The following is a 20,673-nucleotide window of genomic DNA, read 5'->3' as shown; positions in this document are numbered from 1 at the left end:
GTAGGTGCACCCTGAAGTTTATAGCAGCAATGTCCACAATAGCCAAAATATGGAAAGAGCCCAGATAACCATCAACAGATAAATAGCTAAAGATGTGGTACATATATACAGCCATATCTCCCCACAAACTCCCCAAGTTTGCAAAAAAATTATCCAAGAAAATGATTCATTTCCCAGCATAAGAATATCCCATGGATCTTCAGAGAGTAGGAACCATGAATGAGGATGTAAGCACACCACCAGTGAAAGGGGAGAAAAATGGAAAACAAGAATATAGAAAGAAGCTGGTTGTACCCCTCTAAATCCTGTCAGTCCATCATACCCGTCATCTCATAGTCAGCTTGTCACACCTGCCACTAATACGAACCAGGTCTGATTCCATGTGGTCAGAGAGAATTAAAGACACTTTGTGGAAAACAGTGGTTAAGTCACAAGGCTAAAGAAAAAAGACCTTGTGATTAGTCAGCATCTAGGGCTGGCTGAATTATATGCAGTAACAAATGGTCTCAAATCCCACTGGACACAAAACAATAAATGTTTATTTCTTGCTCAATGTCTGCTATAAATGTTGGCAACTCTCCGGGGTAAAACAACTGTCCTCTATACCTTGCCCAGCCCATGCCCTGAGCCATTTGGTCATAATGGCAAAAGAAAAGAGAGGGCTGGAAAGTCAAGGTCTGGAAATGGAATGCCTCCATCCACATTCTAAGCAACTTATATGGCCCATCAGACCTTAAAAGGGTGGGAAAGTGCAAAGCTTCCTTGTACTCAAAATAGTTGAGAACTGGATATTAGAGATGGCTATCGCCGAGGAGACTAAATGCAGAACTGTGCTACATTCTCTTGATTAAAACAGAGAGACAGTTCTGGAAAATCACTTAAATATCCATTAATTGTAGGAGGTTCCTAGCACTTAACTGGAAGTAAGGAAATACTTAACATTGATTCCTTCTGAGTTATATCTGCATCTCCCATCAAAAAGAAATCAGTACAGTGATTATCATATCCTAGAAAGGCCAGAAGTTCTTTGGCAAATCAATAGAATTAAGACATGCCTTTCCCAGTTTTTCATTTTTTATGGTTTTTAATGTATAAGCTCCTATGAGCAACTTATTCCTTCATTAAATGGCTGCATCTACACAATTCCTTCCTTCCTCCTTTGGAAAGGACATATTTCCCTCATTTAAGTAAAGCTGAGGTGATCTCCTGGTGTACATTTTATGAAAAAGCTTCCCTCATGTACATACTCTTCCCTTGACTTGCATTTATGATGGTTCCATAGAGAAGGGGAGCCAGAGAGAGAACTTGGACCATTGTTGGGGTCAGATACTTCACCATGCCCCAGCAGTAGCCTGCCGTCAGCAAACTTCAGCCAACAACAAAGGGCCAAGAGAGATCCTAACTGCCCTACCAGGGGCCAAAGCATCCATGAAGACAGCAGGACAACAGTAACTGAAGGAACTATTTAGTGGAGTAGGGCATATGTCCCCTCCAGTGATCTGCCCAATGACATTAGTTCAATCCCCTCAAAGCTGAAATGAACCAGTAGGAAAAGAAACAGAAAATCCAAATTTATGCAGGAAAACCTATGCCTGAGACAACCATTTCATAGACCCCAAACAAGTTAACATCAATCAACTCCTACAAATGACAATGCCATAAAGATCTCCAGCTCCATAACAGTTTTCATCAAAAAGCAGATCAGTATGCTCTTAATTCTACGCAACACCCCTGCTGATCTCCTTCTGGTCCCCCTTCTCCCCACCTCTAAAGCAAGCCCCTGAGAGACAGGAGTTCCGTCTCTCTGAGCCAGATGTTCAGTTGCTGAAGTCAGCTTCCATGACACATTCAATGTTTGAACAACCACATTCTCCCTCATCCAAAATGAGATGTCCTTTCTATCACTTTCACCCAAATTTCATCACCCTCAGCGTTCCAGCTCATACTCTAGCTAGCTAGACAAGCTCTCCACATGCTTTTCCTAGAGATGTGCATTTTAGAGGCTGTACTGTGTGGCTCTTCAAAGAAGGAGAAGACCTCACATTCATGGCAGTGACAGCAACAACCTTGAAAAAGAACTTAAATGACTGAGCAAAAAAAAAGAAAAAAAAAATTTGGGGGGGGCAAACAAGATTTCTACGAGGATATCACTGAGTAGAAAGGCCCAGTTTTCCAAATTAACTGAGTTGACAGTTGTATTTCAAGACTGGAATGATTATTTGCTGTTTCAAATAGAAATGCTATATATATTCGCTATATAGATTAGACTCAAAACTGATAACCTTTCATAGCTTTTAGCAAAATTTTTTTTAAAATGTTTACCATGCCTAGTAAGAAGCCATATATCCAAACACTTGTGAAACTCATATTGTTACTTCCATCAACACAAACATCACTACATCGTTTACCACACCACACCACACACACACATGCCCCTAATCTATATCTAATTTCTTAAATCCATTCAACTGCTATCTGAAACCATTCATACCTGGGAATGGAGCCTATTGATAGTTGGGTGCCCTCTTTCTTCCTCATTGGGTTCAGGAAGATGGTGATTCACTACCATGTCTCCAGGAAATGAACTAATAAACCTCTGAAAAAGCAAGCTTTTCTCTCAGATGAAGGATTCAGGATACTGATAACATAACATATTCATATATCACAGTTCTCATACTTCATTGCTAAGGGCTTCCATATAATTCACCTGGGCCACAGATAGGGAAACTAAAACACAAGACTAGAAAACTAAGTTGTCCCTGGTCACCAATGTGTCGGCAAACTAACTTGAACATTTCTGGTTCTTCATTCACCAAGCCCCAATACCCCTGCAGAATCTAAAGAACCCTAATACGGGGTCATCCTACCACCCAAAACAATTTCTTAGCACCTATGCTATCTGCAGGCTAGCTAAAGCCTCATATTTGGAAAGGCTCAGAAGAAATCTAATAACCACATTCCCATAATCGGACCCAAAATGAGCCCATGTATTTTTGCACAAATATTAGTTTCCCTGAGAAAATTCTGCACAGTATTTATTTAGACCAGAACGGTTTCCATTTACGAAGCTGTACTTCAGAAGGAAATAATCATGTCATGTCCCAGTGGGACTGCCCTCTGCCTGTCATTAATAGAGTCGTTTTCACAGTGCTAATAAAGCTCACTGTTTTCCAATGAGAACAGAAACTATTATTTTAAGATAAAAGTTAAGAACAAATTTACCTAAGATGATTCAAACTCCTGTAAGGTAGTGTAATAATTACTCAGTGATATTATAATACCTAAGAATAATAGGACTTTTTTTGGCCAAAATATGATAGAGTCTTTGAAACGATAACTTCATTTGTTGTTAAAATACCTTGCTAGGAAAGGAACAGACAGATGTCATAAACTCATTTAATACATAGAGTCCTTGAGAAACAGAGAGGGACAATTAATTTGTTCAGATGAATTTAAGCCTGCATTCAGGCTAAACATTGCCTGAATTCCCTCTTCTTAAAGAAAAAGCAAGAGAAAGAAGCCTTCAAAATTTCGGGCTCAAAAAAAGTGGCCAGGCCTCTTTTTCACAGCCAGTTCTGGTTATGACAACACCACAATAAACAATGCCACAAATTATAACAGCTTCCCCAATTCATCACAGTTTGCAGAACACCTTGCAGAGGCAGTAATATCCAGCACATTGCAGTGGCTTCCTATGAATGAGACGCTGCACTCAGTGCTCTACACGTATGAGGCAGAACTTAACAGACTGAAATTAAGAAAGTTTGTTCAATGTTATTATAATAAGTTGAAGGCTCAGCCTCAAGCCCAGTTTTTATTCAGAGCTCAAGATCATCTTGAATTCTTCATTTCCTCCTATTACTATCCTTTTATATGAATTGTCTTCCTCTCTCCACTACTAACCTTAATCAGGTAATACTAACCTTAATCAACTAAAAGGTTAAGTGACTTGCACACACTCCGAATCAGACAGGACCTCTCAAGAACTAAAAGCCAGGACACAGGAATCCTGTTCATCATGTATCTGTCTCTGCTATCTGCCTAATCATCCTAAGGAGGGAAATTCTCTTTCAGATGTGAAACCATCTGCCTTCTCAACTCACACCACGAGCCCCCAACCACCTTCACAACAGGTAAATGGTATACCTTATGGGCCTCACTTCACAAAGAAACTATAGGCACAAGGGATTCCATAAATTTCCTCCACGTCAGAGAAAAATGGTTGAGTTCCTACATCTTCGATCTCTGGCCTAAAAACCAGCTCAACCCTGCTTTCAGTAGGACCTACCTTCACAGCCACACAGATCTGATGACACACAAGGAATAAAAAGAATAAGAAGAGAAGAGGAGAAGTAAAAGAGGGAAGTGAAAGGGAGGGAGAGAACAGGAGGCCAAGGAGGGAAGAAAAAAGTAAGAGAAGAAAAGAAAAAATAGGGAAGAAAAATCAAAAGGAGAGGAGAGACGAAGAAACAACAGCAGAAAAGTATTTTTGTTTCTCAGTACTAGAAGGAAAACAACCAATTAGGGAATGGAAATCATTTCAAATTACCCTCTATCTAGCTATACACATTATTTTTAAAATGTAAAGTCTGGCACATTGCTCTATGACACCAATCTGCTAGGAGAATCCCCTTCAACAAAAAGTAAAGATCAAATTAAGCAATGTGACTTTGCTTTTAAATAATAATCCAGTGCAGGGGCGCCTGGGTGGCTCAGTGGGTTAAAGCCTCTGCCTTCGGCTCAGGTCATGATCCCAGGGTCCTGGGATCGAGCCCTGCATCGGGCTCTCTGCTCGGCAGGGAGCCTGCTTCCCTTCCTCTCTTTGTGTGCCTCTCTGCCTACTTGTGATCTCTATCAAATAAATAAATAAAATCTTTAAAAAATAATAATAATAGTAATAATCCGGTGCAAACATATACCTTCATTAATCTATCCATCAAAGAGGAATCCAATACGGATCCCACTCTCAGAGAATTTAGTGTCTAGTTGGGAGAGAAGATATTTTAATAAATATACATAATTTAAATAATTTAAAAAGATAAATTCCTGATATAGTACTATGGGATTCCCAAGAGAAAAATCCTTCAATTTTAAGGAAAATACAATCTTCCTGAGGGAAACGTGCACTAAAGGGCCCAAGTAAATTTAAAAATATAGGTATTTCCCAAAAGATGGTGGTGATTTGGCCATTTGACATCAGGGTTATATGGGAGCTACTCTGTGGTCACTAGATGAATGGATGTTATGAGAACCCTGTGGAGTCCTGGTCTTGTCAAGTTAAGTAACACACTTGAAGACCATAGCTTTAATCCAAGCACCTTTAACTGAAGAAACCATCCCTAGTACTAGTGATGGTGATAAGTCTGGGCACGAGGAAGGTGCTGGCCAGCCAAAATACTCATCTACATCCTTCTTTACTCTTCCTGCATGTCACTACCTCCTGCCTGCATTTCCTTGCCACTCCCTAACCCTCCAAAATCTAGGTTTTCTACCCACCATACTGTCCTACAGCCTCAAATGTTACTAAGGATCTCCTGATTATGTTATTTTGGGTACACCTCATCATATTGACTTTCAGTCATTCCTCTCTCCTGGGTTTCATAATGCTGTGGCAAGAGCTTTCAAATGTACATTTAGCAACAGAACCCTTCTTTCAAATGAGATCATAACGCACCAATCAATCATCAGAGTTTTCCGGTAAGGCTTGAAATCAGGCAGTGTTAAGTCCTCAAAATGTGTTCTTTCTCGAGGAAGTTTTGGCTATTTATTGTGTTTCCATAAAATTTTTAAATCAACTGGAAATTTCTACCAAAGAAAAAAAAAGAAAGAAGAAAAGAAAGGAAGGAAGGACGGAAGGAAGGAAGAAAGCAAGCTGTTGGGATGTTACTAGAATTGAACTGACTAGAGTATAGACCTTAGCAGAAGAACTAACACCTTAACATTACTGAAAACTCCAATAATTGATCTCACTCATTATGTTTCCTCTGGTTTGGATCCATTAATCTTCTTATATTTATGGGTTTGTAACTTTCAAAAAAGTTGGAAAATTGGGGGCCATTATTTCATTAAACATTTTGCTATCCCTCCTACTTCTACCTCCTTTTCCATAGCTGCTCCCTACATAAGCAGCCCTGAACTTCAATCTTGGACTGCTCCTGCCAGTGAAACTACTTCTCTCTTCTCTGCTTGGGTTCTATTTCCCAGCGCACTGTGTCTGGAGTTGTGCTCCCAGACAGAAAACCACTCTCCTGCTGTGTTCCCCTTCTCTCAAGGATCAGAGCCTTGTGCTGACCATCATCTGATACATTTTGACTAGTTATGTAGTAGCGTAGGGCAGGAGGGTGGTTTAAAATTCATTATTCTCTCAGGGCCAAAACCAGAACCCCACCCATTCACATATAAGAGCAAGGTGCGAAAAACCTAAGTGGATGATCTGTGAAAGCAGGACTTCATGACGCTTCCAACATCAAAATCTGTGGATCTTTACTGTGATTTAATCTCTCCAAAGAAGGACCTTTGTCTCCTTTCTAGAAAGAGGAGAACTTGGGTTGCAGGATTCTGACCTGGGCAGAGGAAAGCATTTAGCAGGATCTGAGGAGGTTGACCTCTCTCTAAACAGCCAGTAAACTTCCCATTCATCTGCCAAATTTCAAACCCAGTTTCCATCTCCCTCTCCCTGTGAGATATTAATGCCTCACTAATATCTTACTAATTCAATTTGCCCACAAATTTTGTCTCTCCATCCTGGAGGGAGGGGTAGGAAGAGGTGTCTGGTTGTCTGAAGCAGGAGCAGTGTCCTAGGGATCTAGACAGTCTTTATAGGGGATTTCAAAGAACCTCCTACACATATATCTTTGAGCACCGTGCCTCAGACCTATTTCCTGGTACTTACATTTCTCTAAACCTAAAGCTTCTTTAGGGTTCTTTGGGGGCAAACTGTCTTGCTTTTTATCTAAATTTCCCTTTGCAGGAACTTACGAAGTTTTGACTTGCCTCCACCCCACCCCACCAAACCATTTGCACCTCTCTTACTTTTCATCTTCATATAATGCTTCTGTTATAACATGTATTCTCATTTTATCAAAAAAGAGATTTATGCCTCTGATTCTTGTTCTCCTTTTACTATACCTACATGAAACAGGTTCCCGACTCTGGTTAAGAATCCATTCTTAGCTATACTGAGTTTCACAGTCACATTTTCAACAACTTCTATGTTTTTTGCTGTTTGAGGGGCTACTGGTTCATTACTGTTTCCTGTACCCCATATCATCTCCATTCCTGGATTCCTCTTGCAATTTGCTAGAGTACGTCATTTTTCAGAGTGCGCACAAGGGTGATAAACATTCTGAATTTTGTATAGCGTGTATATCTTCACTTTGTTCTTACTCCAAATAGTATGTGACTGCATATAGGATTCTAGGTCTAAAATCATTTCCCAGATAACGTTAACAGCGCTGTTTTCAGACTTCTTTTTCCACTGATATGGCAGATCATATGTTCAGAGAAACCTCTTCCAGTTATCACAACTGAAATTGCTGGGTAAAACATCTGGATGAGTCAAGAGAATATAAAGGAATTCCTCGGAGGCAGAAATGGAAAGGATGTTGTGCTCCTGCCCCTCCCCCCGCCTTCCCAAGAGTTTCAGAACTGCATGGGTTTAACTGAGTTTAACAGTGGTGCTAACATCCACAGTACACCAAACCTAACTCCTACTCCCAAACAAATCATTCTTCTTTGTTTTATGAGCTACTCTTAAGACTTCACCTTGAGAGCCACAGATCCAACCACTTCCTGTACAAAGGGAAAGGCGGGGGGGGGGAGGAAGAGGGCAGAAGAGGAAAAAGGGAGGGAGAGAAGGAGTAAAAGAGAGAGAGAGAAGAAATGTCATCCCAACAATTTCTTCAACCAACCCCTTCGGTAATTACCCTGCCTCAATGTCTGCCCTGACTCAAGCTTGGATTTTCTCCCAGAGCGCCAAAGAAGAGTATAGTATGGCTGTGTTCTACCAGTTCTCTCTCTGGCTTCACTTTGCTTTGTGTCTACTCTGCTGTGATTTCTCTACCCATCCAACCCAATTTGTCCTTCAGAAAGAAGGTCCCTCAGACCTACATGTTGTCTTATAGCACCTTACTGTGTCTTCTAGCATCCTTTCATATTCCTCATTCTAATATATTTCCTCATTTCAGTGTATCACAGTGATACACAGTAGGCATAACCAATGTCTTCTGAAGAAAAAAAAAATGTACCTGAGCTAAAATGAAAAGAAGACCATGGTGTATTCCTTCATTTATAAATCTATTCATCCATTCCATAATTGTTAATGAGATCTGCTGTGTGCTAGACATACTTCTTAGCATTTGGAAACAGCAGTGACAAAACAAACTTCCTCTGTATTCAAGGAGCTTATATAAAGAGTGCCATTAGATTTTTAAAAAAATACAAGTTGAAGAACAATGTAAATAACAAAAAATATCTTTGTGTGCAAATGTATGTGTGTGTACCTGTGGTGTGTGTGTGTGTATGTGTGTTTCCTTTCAGATGCAATCTTCAGAGGATAGGATTCAAAATGCAACATGTGACTTGACTTCTTTTAACTATCCTTGTTTGCATTTCTATATTGTTCATTAGTACAATTGATTTAGTCTCTGTTCTAGCTACTTGGGATATACCAGTGAACAGACCAGGTAAACATTTCTGCTTTCTTGGAGATCATATTCTAGCAAGAAAAGCCAGACACTAAATAATAAACATAATAAATTCATAACTTATGAAGTATACTGGCAGGTGGTAAGGATTAAGGGAAAAAAAGAACAGAGTAAGGGAAATTACAAGCATGATCTATGGTGTGAGCAGCCCTGGGTTGCAGTTTTAAATAGGATCGTAATGGTTGACCTCAATGGGGAAGTAACTCCTCGGCAAAAAGCTAAAAGTGAAAGGTGGTAACTTTAAAAAAAAAAAAAAAAAGGAGGAGGAGGAGGAAGAAGAGTATTCAAGCAAAAGGAACAGTAAATGCAAAGGTTTTGGTGTGGAAGCAAGCCTGGCATTGTCCAGGAACAGCAAGGAGCCAATGGCTTGGAACAGAACAGACAAAGGTGACAAAAATCAGTGATGAAAGCAGAGAGGAATTGGAAGAGGGGGTACAGAGAATGGCCCATTAGGTAAAGGACAGGACTTGGTTTTTAACTGAGAAGAATTCAGGAGCCACAGGAAAGTTTTTGAGAAGAATGAAGTCATCTGACATATTTTGAAATGATCATTAGGGACCCATTAATATAAACTGAAGGGAGGCAAGGGTGAAAGCCAGGGGCCCATTTGGGCAAGACTTGTAACGCTCAGCAAAACATGATAGTGATGATGATAGCTTACTTGCTACAAAGGCACAGCCAACATAATTTCCTGATGGATTTGATAGAGAATTTGGAGGATCAAGGATAGCTCCATGGCCTGAGTGACTAAGAAGACAGAGCTGCCACCAGCTCGGTCTGGGATGGTAGGGGACGGGGGAGTAGCAGGGACAAGCAGCAGCAGTTAGGAGTTCAATTTAGAATCTGCTAGACTTGAGGTGCCACTTCCATATCCAAGTGAAGATATCAGTAGGCCCTAGGGTTCAGGAATCAAAAGTTCAGAAAAGTTCTGGGTTGGAGATTACAATTTGGGAGTCATAAGCACATATATATACACATATATATATGTGTGAGTGTATATATATATATATATATATATATATATATATATTTCAAAAATTTGCAAAGATCATTTTGGAAAGTCATCATGTCATTTTCTACTTTCCCCATTTCATTTTCCATAACTTTGAACATTTTGACTAATACAAGTTAGCAAGTGTGAATTACTGTGCATGTTCGTCCTCTCCATTCTCTCCATCACTTCATTAGTTCAGTTATCTCTATCCCACCTTTCCTGGATTCTCCAAAGCACCCCACACCCAGCAACCAGATCAATGTGACTAAAGCACACCAGTGATCCTGTGGAGCCTCCTTGAAGGTGACCCATCACCTGATGAATTCAAGGGCCAAACCCTTAACCTGCCACTCCATCCCAGCCTACCTTCCCAAACCGACAACTCATTCATCCCCTTCATACACATTATATTCTTCTCGCTATTCCCATGGGTTTTTGCCTCAGTGGCTTGTACATAGTTGTCCCTCCACCAGAAACACCTTCCCTCTGCAACCCTGAACGCCTAAACCCTGCCCACTCTTGAAGGCAAGACACAAATGCCACCTACTTCAGCAGACCTAGACAGCTGCCCCATCAGGAAATAATCTTTCCCACCTCTGATCCTGCACTTGATGGTAGGGGAAGAGCATAGCATGAGCAACATTTTCCAAAGTGAGAACAGCAGGACAGATACAAGCCTCAATTCTGAAAATAAGGTGTTCCATGAACAAACAAGTATGGATAATACTCCACACAAAAACCCTCTTTTGGAAAGTCACATAATGTCTCACATGTGGAATGTTCTCAAATATCCTTTAGTTAAAATATAAATTATACACACACACACACACACACACACACATATATATATATATATATATATATATATAAAAGTTTGTTTAGCCCAGCTTTCACAAATGTATTTGACTTTGAAACTCTTATATCACAAAATACTTACTAACAGTCTATGGAACGTGTGTTCCAACGTTCTCACCTAGTACTTAGACCTGGAGACCTGAATTCTAGTCCTGGTGACCACCTGTCAGCACTGGTTTTCCCCAGCTCCAAGTCTAGATAAGGCAACTGTGTACGCCAACACAAGTGACACGTCATCCTCCCACACCTGAGTAGGGAGACCAGACATCCCAACTTCTGTAGGGCAACCAGACATCCCAGGACTGGAGCCTCCTAGACTCTGGCACTAGCCTAGAAGATTTTGACAGACATGGCTTCTGGTGTCCAAAGACTGAATGGCTTACTTCCCCCATAGTGACTGACGGCCACACAGACTTCTAGGATGCCCAATTACTAGGTGTATGACCGTTGTCACGTCACCTCTTTTTAAGAACCTCAGTTAATGCAGCTCTTGAATGAAGGGGCTTGTCCCGAGGTGTACAACCTTCCCACCAGCTGCAATGAGTTGACTCTATGTGTCCTTCCTCAAACCTTACCTACTTCCTATGGCCTCTCTTCCCATGTTACTCTTTCTAGTCTCTTTCAGAGCATGGCAGAGAACCTTGAACATGGCTACAGCTCAATAAATACACGCAGTTCAGATATTTAAAGAAGACTGAGGCATTTAAGTCTCTTGGGAAAAAATTCAAAATTATTCTTTGAGACAATGAGAAATTAAATGAAATCTAAGAAATAAAACAATCTGGTCAAAGCAGCACGAGCCACAGTGAAAGCATGCCATATCATTTTCTAGCTCTACTACTTGCAAACTAGCGCTCCCAGTAATGACTAACAGTGGACATTCACTCAGTGGGGAGAGCCATTTCAGTGGCTTCTGTTAGGTGGGTACTAGTATTATCCCCACTTGACAGATGAGAAAAACAGAAGCACAAGGCATTAAGTAACTTGTCTGAAGTCCGCCAGGTAGCACGAGATATGTTTGAGTCCCTATGGTCTGGCTCCAAAGCCCACCCTTCAGCACCGTGCAACCTGCCTCTCCCTCCCTTTCAGTGGCATCGCTCCCATGAGCGACCCAACAACTCACAGCATTGCCCAGGCAGAAACTGAGGCCCAGGAAGATGGAGAGACTGTGGTGTCCCAGAGCTCTTATTCCACAGTAGAAACTGATACACAAAACAGCTCCGCAGACCTGTGGCCCTGTGATAAACATTGGAGAAGTTGCTGAGAGCCAAATGCAGGAAAGGAGCATGGGAGCGACATGGAGTCTAGGATCTGAGGTTGCATTCCCAGAGATGACAAAATGAGCAATGAACTGAAAGGAAAAGGTCTATTCGGGGGACACAAGGAGGCCAGAAGTGACAGGCTGGTGCAGTCTTCCTAGAAGGGAAGGTGAAGGGTTGTGAGGAGCCTGGGGAGGTGAGGACAGGGAGGCCCTGGGGGCAAGGAGGGGGACGGGGTACTCATGGGAGGCAGACAGGGAAAAGCTAAGGAAGGACAGAAAAGTTATGTTATTTGTAATTACATACATTTTTGACACTAGTCAGAAATTATTAAAAAAAAAAAAAAAGAAAAAGAAATGCGTACAGACCCAGGAAGTATAGTTTGGATTGTGAAGTTTGGACTGAACGAAGCAGCATTCGCTGGAGAATCCCGTGTAGTGTGTGGCATGTAATCGGCGCTCCATAAATGTTTGTTCCAAATAAACAAGACAAAAAGAGGAAAACTGCGAATTGCTTTCATAATGAAAAAGGCACCTAAGGGAGTAGGTGCTCGATAAATATTTTTTTTTTTTATCTGTGTATCACGAGAAGCCCAGAGAGTTGTAAAAGATAATCTGATATATTTCCAAAGAGCCCTCAGTCTCTGGTTCTGATTCTCGAAAATTCCCTGGGGAGGCTGTGGATTCTCTCCTGGGGGACTGTGAAGAGCACATTCTTTGGGGAGCCACTGGGAGGAGTGGTTTAGATGATGTAAAAACGGATGAATTAATGTAAAGAGTCCCAGCAGTGCTTTGCAGTTCTGATTTCCATGTAATCCCCTCAAAAGCCAAAGCTTCCACTGGGCTCTCCAAAGAACCGATGAGCCGGGTGGACCAGCAGACATCGCCATCCCACCGACTGAGGATGGCTGAGTGCTTTGGAAACCTTCCAGAAGGGCCTGGTTAAATTGAGGGCCATTTATTTCACGAAGAAACAAACCAGGGAAAGCCACTTTCAAACATGCACACGGAGAGCAGGACAAAACGCTGAAGAGATTATCTGCTCAGAATTTGCTTTAAAAGAGCCCGGGCAGCACTCATTTGTTTTTGAAAAAATATATGATTAACCATAGTTAACTATGAATTCAGATGTTGTGCATTAGACTGGCTTCTCAAACTTTGAGAGCATTTAATATTATATATCGCTGCCATTTGGACTAAATTGTTTTTTTAATGTACACAATATTACAAATTTAATTTGAGCTGTTTGAATCAGTCTGTAAAAAAGATTTGATTATACCTGAGTGTTCTGGCCCCGGCTCTTCCGTATCTCAGTAATCTTGGCGGTAATTGGCTGATTAGGCGTCTCACACTCCATCTTTGCCTCAGTTTCCATGGCAATGTTACAGGAGCTATTATAGATGAGAACTTCATCTCTTTCCACTTTAGGGCTGAAACGAGAGGGGAGGTTAAATGGGGTGTCATCAATCTTAATGAAATGCAATTATTTTTACTCTTATTAATCATTGCAAGCCATTAGCTTGTGGCAACTACAGGCCACCATTTGTCAAATTTTGCAAATTTCTGTAATTTTGTTTCCATTCTTTTATTGTTTATTTGTTTTCCTTTTATCTGCACACCCTGCAATGAAAATGCACATGGTAAATATCTTTCACTGAGCCCTTTCTCTCTTCCGCATCTATTAGGAACATTAGCAAAAGCTTCTCCAAAGCGCAACTTAACAAGCAATGCTCACACAATGCTTCCAGTTCCAAAAATGGAAGCAAATGTGGGGCAGAGGTGGTTTTTTCTTTTTTTTTTTTTCTTTTCTTTTTTCTTCTTTCCCCCTTCCCTCTTTCTATTCTTACTCACACTTAGTGTTGGGGGAGTGAATTGCCTGGATTCCCCCGGGGGCAGATGGAGAAATTGGAAAACCCACACAACTGGCTAACTGGTCCCTAATTCCAACTGTGAAAAAATGAGCTCATTTAGGCTTTCAATTCCCTCTCCCCAGCTGATGGCAATGAGGCTCTGTTGCTAGCAGTGGAACATTAACTTAGTAAATTAATTAAACTTATTTAACAGCCCAGACTAAGGAGATTCGATATATGTGCGTTACACTTGCAGCCACTTGCTTTAAAAGTCCTCTTGCTTTAAGGAGAGAAGCCAGACCGGATTTAAAATGAAAAACAGCAGTGTAGCGTCACAGAAAGTCTAAAAATACGCCATCTGGAGGAGGTGAAAGTGTGGCTTTTGCAGGCTATGGTTCCCAACAGGTGTGAGTGATATTTATTCAACAATAATGCTGGCTTTAGGCATTGTTGCAACTAACTCAGAGATTATTAGTAACAAGAAAGCATGACGTCTCATACTTTTCAACAGTTTCAACCATGTGATCGCATTTGGGCCAGTAAAGTAGATAGAGGCATAAAAAATGTAACCCAAAGGGATCAGGAGGTTTGCATAAAGCCAAATGCAAAAGTAGGTGAGCTCTGAGATTAAGAACCCAGGTGTCCTGTCTCCTGGAGCAGGGCTCTCAAGTTTTTGAGATGCTGTTTGAACATCAGCACAAAGAAGGCAGATCCCAGGGGAAGACCAGCAAGGGCCATGGAAAGGACAGAGGTCCCTGCTTGAGAAACTATAAATCATGTCGAACTAGAACATCTCTTCTCAAATCAGTGTCAAAATGGTTTCTCCCCCAATTTGCTAGAAACACCAAGAAGGTGAACTACCACATCTACTTAGTCTTCTCTTCGTAGTAAAATATTCCCAGCACCATATCCCCTAAGTCAGGTCTCCCATACCCACTGTGCTCCAGACCTGCTAGAGATTGTCCATACTTTAACATCACACGGCCCAAAACTGAACACACATAGCTTGAGCTAGGTCCTGGGGCCGTGGTCTCCTCTTATCTGAGTCCTCCTTCCCATGACATCTAACACTGTGCTTGCCTTGTAGCCCCCTGCCGAAAGTAAGTTGGTGGTAAACTCAGAGTCTTGGAGCCACAGTGACTAAGGACTTCGCCATACCATATTTGTTCTTCTTGATTTTCTGAGAAGCATTAGCATGCAGAGATTAGACTCAGAACAGACCAGCTAGATTTAGATCCCCAAGAAGATATTTGCTTTCTATAGGACATTAGAAGGACTCCGTTTCCACACTTATAAAACAGAGTTATAATTAGCAGGTATCTATTTTACATAGGCATTGTGGGGTGGGGTGAAATGAAGCCTACAAAGTGATTTGCAAGGAATCTGGCACACAGTAGGTGCCAATAAAAGCAGAGTCTTATTACAGTTTTTGTGGTAGTAGTGTTGGCGGTATTATTGTTGAAATGTAACTGCGGGAATTACATGTCATCTCACTGATATGGACCCATTGCTCAAATGCATTTTGAACCTGGAGCCTGCCTTGCAACTACAAATCAGTTTAGCTGAGCCACGATCCAGAGGGCAAACAGAGCCATGGGAAAATACAAAGTTCAGTCCTGAAGTGTCACTCGTACTCAGAGTTTCAGAAAAGAAAAGCAAAGTAGCTTAGCTTGTAAATTAAAATGTAATGGAATATTTAGATAAATATGGAAACACAATTGAATGGAATGCAAAGTCCACATGGATTTTTCAAATAAAAACCTGACTTCAAAGCCACTTGATGCTTGCAGTAGGCCACTTTGGGCTTTGCAGCTAGAACCTTCCTTTTGCTGTTAGGGGTGGGGATAGGAGTTGTTAGAAGAGTTTGAGAGGCTCTCTCTATGTATTTCCACCAGAAATCACTTATAATTGTATCAAGAAGGAAATAAAGTTAGTTTACCCCACCACCATGTTCCTTATGAATCAGTACCCAGATAAACTACTGATGGTCCTTGAGTTGCAATGGTCTGACTTATGATGTTTTGACTTTATGATAGTGTTAAAGCAATAAGCACTTAGTAAAAACCATACTTCCACTTTTGAATTCGGATCTTTTCCTGGACTAGGGATATATGGTATCATCCTCTCTCATGACTCTTGGCAGCTGCAGCTCCTGGGCAGCCACACCATCATGAAAATAAACAACCAATATGCTTATCGCCATTCTGTCCCCATACAACCATTCTGCTTTTCATGTTCAGGACAGTAGCCAAGAAAGTACATGAGATATTCAACACCGTAGTATAAAATAGGCTTCGTGTTAGATGATTTTGCCCACCTGCAGGCTCCTGTAATGGTTCTAAGCACGTTTAAGGGAGGTGAGGCTAAACTAGGATGTTTGGTACATGAAGTGCATTAAATGCATTTCCAACTTATGGTATTTTCCACCTATAATGGGTTTATCAGGTCATAACCCCATTGAAAGTCGAGGGAGCTCGGCACTTCTATTTCTGAAAGCCCACAAACCATATAATTAATAATTCATTGTAGAATTTTTGTCAGGGATAAAATAAGCTTAGGTGTCTAAATTTCCAGAATTCCCTTTTTCCCTTCTTAGGCAAGTGAGGGAGTATGAGGCCATCTCCCCTACCTGTTGTGTGCCCCCTCTCATGTTCACTACCAGCAACTAACGATCCTCAATTCTACAAGCAAGTATTTTGTACTCAGTATATAAATGACTTAGGATATAGACTTGAACTCAAGGAAAAGAGTGACCAACTTCTCTACAACCTTTCCTGGTCTTGAATTTCTACCCTGCTGATGAGCCTTCTTCTGCCCACTCTAGGCTCTTCATCAGCAGAGACTAGAGGAAAGTGGGTTAAGTAACCCAACAATCCTCTCATTTTGCCAGTGGCAATGCACTGTCTACCCTAATCATGTTCTTCTTGCTCTGAAAGAGTTAAAACCACTTGTTAACTTAGACTTTTTTACAAGCTTTAGATCATATTTCTTTTTGTATTTTTCCCTGGTAATCTCACTAGAGGTTATTTTTCATTAAAAACCCATCATCAAAATTAGCAGAGATACCAGGATATCAAAAATAGACTAAAATTTATGAAATTTCAATGTTTCCTAATAGCTGCTATTCCATGTTTTCTTCCACAAAAATAATCCCATATATTAAGTATAAATATAAATGTAAATATATGTATTCATATAGACACATATAAATGGTAGATAATATAGTTGTGCCTGAACACACATGCACATAAATATTAATTTTGAGGGAATGTGGTAAACATTTTTTATTCAAATGGCGGCAAAGAGACTTCTAACACTTAAGTCTCCTAAGTCCTAATCTGTGGCTCTTCCAGTTGGTCTGTAAGCAAGTAGTCATGTGCACACTCTTTAGGACAGGCATCAAGAACACTTGGAGTGTTTATGTTTCCCTCACTTAACCTGAAATTGCTTCTGGTGGTTCTGGAATTGCATTGAACCACACACCTCAGTCCAGGCTCTCATCCCTGACGCTGAAGGCACATCATTGTGCCAAGTACACTGTCAGCCAGGGGACTGGGTTCCAGTCCTGACAATGCCAAGGCTGGACTGTGTGACTCGGGAAAGATACTTAGTGTGTCCTTCAAATAGAATCTAAACTCCTTACTAGGGCCTCCAAGACCTTAAATAACTCCTGGAGCTCCTATGAAGATCATTCCTTCCCTCCCACTCTACTCCTATCTTTCTGGTTGTTGACAGTTCATAAAATGTGATGGGGCCTTTGCACTGCTGCCCCCACTGCCCAACCATCCATGGTGACAGCTGCTTCTCCTTAGCTCAGCAAAAGACTCCAGAGAAGTCTTCCCTGAGCACATTGTATACTGTAGTCCCCCATGATTTTCTATCCTGTTATAGCCCCTATCACATGTGATCTTGCTTATTGTACGGCTCCCTCCTCTACCCTTAAAGGCAGGGATTTTGCCATCTTGTTCCTCACTGAGTTACAACTCCTCACACAGTATCTACAACACAGTGGACAGTTGATAAACTCTGGATAGATGGATGGGTAGGTGGACTGATGGATGGACAGATGAATGGGTGGGTGGATGGATGGATGGATGGATGGATAGATGGATGAACTGGGCATGTTTTTGCCACAGATACACTCATCTGCCTTTGCCAAATGACATCAGATCCATAGAGGTAGTGGCTGGCAAGGGGATAGGATAAAGCATTTAATGAAAATGGGTTCCTTGCAAAGATAATGGCAAGTAGTTCTCCAGGTTCACAAGGATAATCTTAAGAGGAACCAATCAAGCCATTTGGCATATAATTTTTTAATGCCCCATGTTTAATTATAGTGTGTTTTCTGGTTATTAAATTAGCACATGTTCACTGAAAAAAAATATATATAAAAATTCAACGAAAAATTGTAAGTAACATTCCAGTCACCGAGGGTAGGCACTCAACATTTAAGAATACATCCTTCTAGTCTTTTTTCTGATCACCTACTATATGTGTATAGAAACCTATGTACTATACGGGGATGTCTGGGTGGTTCAGTTGGTTAAGTGTCTGCCTTTGGCACAGGTCATGATCCCAGGGTCCTGGGATCAAGCCCCACATCAAGCTCCCTGATCAGCAGGCACCCTGCTTCTCCCTCTGCCTCCCACTCTCCTTGCTTGTGCGCTTGCGCGCTCTCTCTCTCTCTCTCTGACAAATAAAATCTTTTTTAAAAGATTAAATTGATACACTGTTTTATGACATGTTCCTTTCACTTCCCAACATTTTGTAAGCATTTCCCTCTTCAGTTAAATATTCTTTGTCATGATCTTTAAAGGTTTCCTAGGATATTAGTATTTAGATTCATCTTTCATTATTAAACACTTCATTTCAAATTTTTTGTCATTATACCTAAAACTTCAAAAAATGTAGCTTTTCACAAATATTACATCTTTCTAACTGCCTTCTTAAAATCCTAAAAGTGAAATACTAGAACACAGGGAATGGGGAATTTTATGAGTGCATACCGCCAAATGATATCATTAAGAAGGGAAGGGCATCACTTTTAACAACCCCTTCACAAGGCCTGAAGCTGTTCCCTCAGCGACTTCCTGAGTGAAGAACATGGAAGAACTTCAAAGAAGAGCTGTGGGGATTTGGTGAAGTCTTCAAATTCAGCGGAGCTAGGATCTAACATGTGCTTCTTGGTATCCAGCTTTCATGAGTTCTGAAATCCAGTCCTGCCTGAGTGCAACCTCCAGGACACCATTCTCTGTATGACCTAAACAAGGTTCTTCATGCCTTCTAGAAAGCAACCAGCCAAGGAGGCCCCTCTTTTCCTCTGGCAAAACATAAACCTCTCTCCCATGAGGATGATAAATTGGTCCTAAAACACAAGCTGTCTTGGAAAAGTACTGGTTATCTCTCTCATTCTGGGTAATGAGTCTTGTTTAGTTTTAGTTTTGAATGGGAAGCTAGGCCTTCATTAAATAACCAGGTGTGGTCACTCTATCTCGATAAGAAAGAAGAGAGCAGGGCGACATTCAGCACTGAAATACCACAGTCCATGCGAAAAGAATTGCTGGTTGAAATGAAGGCTGTCCTGAATCATCTACAGGATCCCACGTTTTCCTTAAATGTGTTTAGAAAAGGGGGTTTTACCTGGAAAGTGGCAGTATTGATTTCATTTGTTCGTTTTTTAAGTTCAAAAAATCTTCACAAGCTTATGGCTTCTAAATCCTAGATCTACAGTAATTCTGCCTGCACATCCCCCCTTCTTTTGAATAAACATTGTGCAATCTGCTGGATTTCTCTATGACTTTTTTTCATATTTGTGAATCTGTTTGGAAAGAAAAGAAAAAGGAAAAAGGAAAAGAGCCTTCTGTTTTTCATAATGTCTAATCTTTTTCCCCATTGGCATTCACCAGATGTTGCTTTGGACCAGAAGATAAATATTAAAATCTAAGCAAGAACAAAGCAAGCTGTTTACTGGGCAGATTTTTCAGATGTTCTCTCGAACACTTGAAAAGACAGGAGATGCTTTGATATGCAGGCTGGCTGGAATCCACAATGGAATGGTCCCTCTAACAAGAGTGGTAGGCCCTGGGGGCCATGTCCACCCAACCTACAGTTCCTGATGGTTCCATCTGTCCACTGACCATGGATGTGTGCAGAAGGTCGGGGAGAGAGGGGACAGGGTTACCTGAGGAAGAGGCCTGAGAACCATGGGAAGGCGGACTCTGTCCAATGATCTGGTGCAAAGAGGCACTGGGGACTTTCTTCACAAATATAGAGGTAGGGCCATGACTGGGGCACTGTCTCTGTCCCCACAGTGACTGACAAATCACACTGCACGTAGGTGCTGCTAGAGGCTTCGCAGCTCTCCTCCGCATGCTTCAGGCCGCACAGGAAAGCCAAGGACACTGCAGGAAACACTCACCATTAGGTTAGGCAGTAACCACAGAAGGAACTAAAGGCCTCACAATGTTACATAAATGCACTTCATGTGTTGTCCCTTGACCACTAGGAAAATAAAGTTATCAGTTAACTTTTCTTAAACATGCATGATGTACACAAAACACACAGAAGAATATAAGTAACATTTTTATAAAATATGAATCATCATAATAAGAAAAACTCATATGACTCTACAAGCCAACATAAGCTCTGAAACTACTGTGATGCTCTCGAGTCTTTGTCTCTTCATCAAGCCCATCATCTTCCTCCTCATCCTCAGAAACAATCCCTTGCACTATTTAAATCACTTTTTCACATGGGTTTGTATTCCTAAATGAGAGAATGTTGAGTTTCACTTCGTTTTGAATTTTATGCAATAGAATACATGTCAATTTTTGGACCTGCTTTTTTCCACTCAGTATTACAGTTCCAAGATTTATCAAGGACCATATTATCACATAAAACTTGGGAATACATTTTCACTGCTGTTCAATACTGCATTGTGTAAAATTACTACAGTTTGTCTATTCTCTTACCAATGGACTTTGGCTATTTCCCAGTTTTTGCTACTACAAA

General features: G+C 41.0%; 1 protein-coding gene across 1 annotated transcript in view; it reads right to left on the bottom strand.

The window, feature by feature from the left end:
* Positions 1-20,673, bottom strand: part of PKHD1 (PKHD1 ciliary IPT domain containing fibrocystin/polyductin) — a 443,932-nt gene that overhangs the window by 346,885 nt on the left and 76,374 nt on the right. Inside the window, exons 34-35 of the mRNA XM_032864542.1 lie at positions 19,844-20,063; positions 13,092-13,242 (exon numbers count right to left, since the gene is read on the bottom strand). Of these exons, the coding sequence (XP_032720433.1) occupies positions 13,092-13,242; positions 19,844-20,063 (371 nt within the window). The remainder of the gene's footprint in view (positions 1-13,091; positions 13,243-19,843; positions 20,064-20,673) is intronic.

Source organism: Lontra canadensis, unplaced genomic scaffold, assembly GCF_010015895.1.
Source record: "Lontra canadensis isolate GAN:19392208 unplaced genomic scaffold, GSC_riverotter_1.0 scaffold27, whole genome shotgun sequence".
Classification (NCBI taxonomy): domain Eukaryota; kingdom Metazoa; phylum Chordata; class Mammalia; order Carnivora; family Mustelidae; genus Lontra; species Lontra canadensis.
Note: the sequence above shows the minus strand (reverse complement) of the source record. Positions and strands in the feature narration are given on the sequence as shown.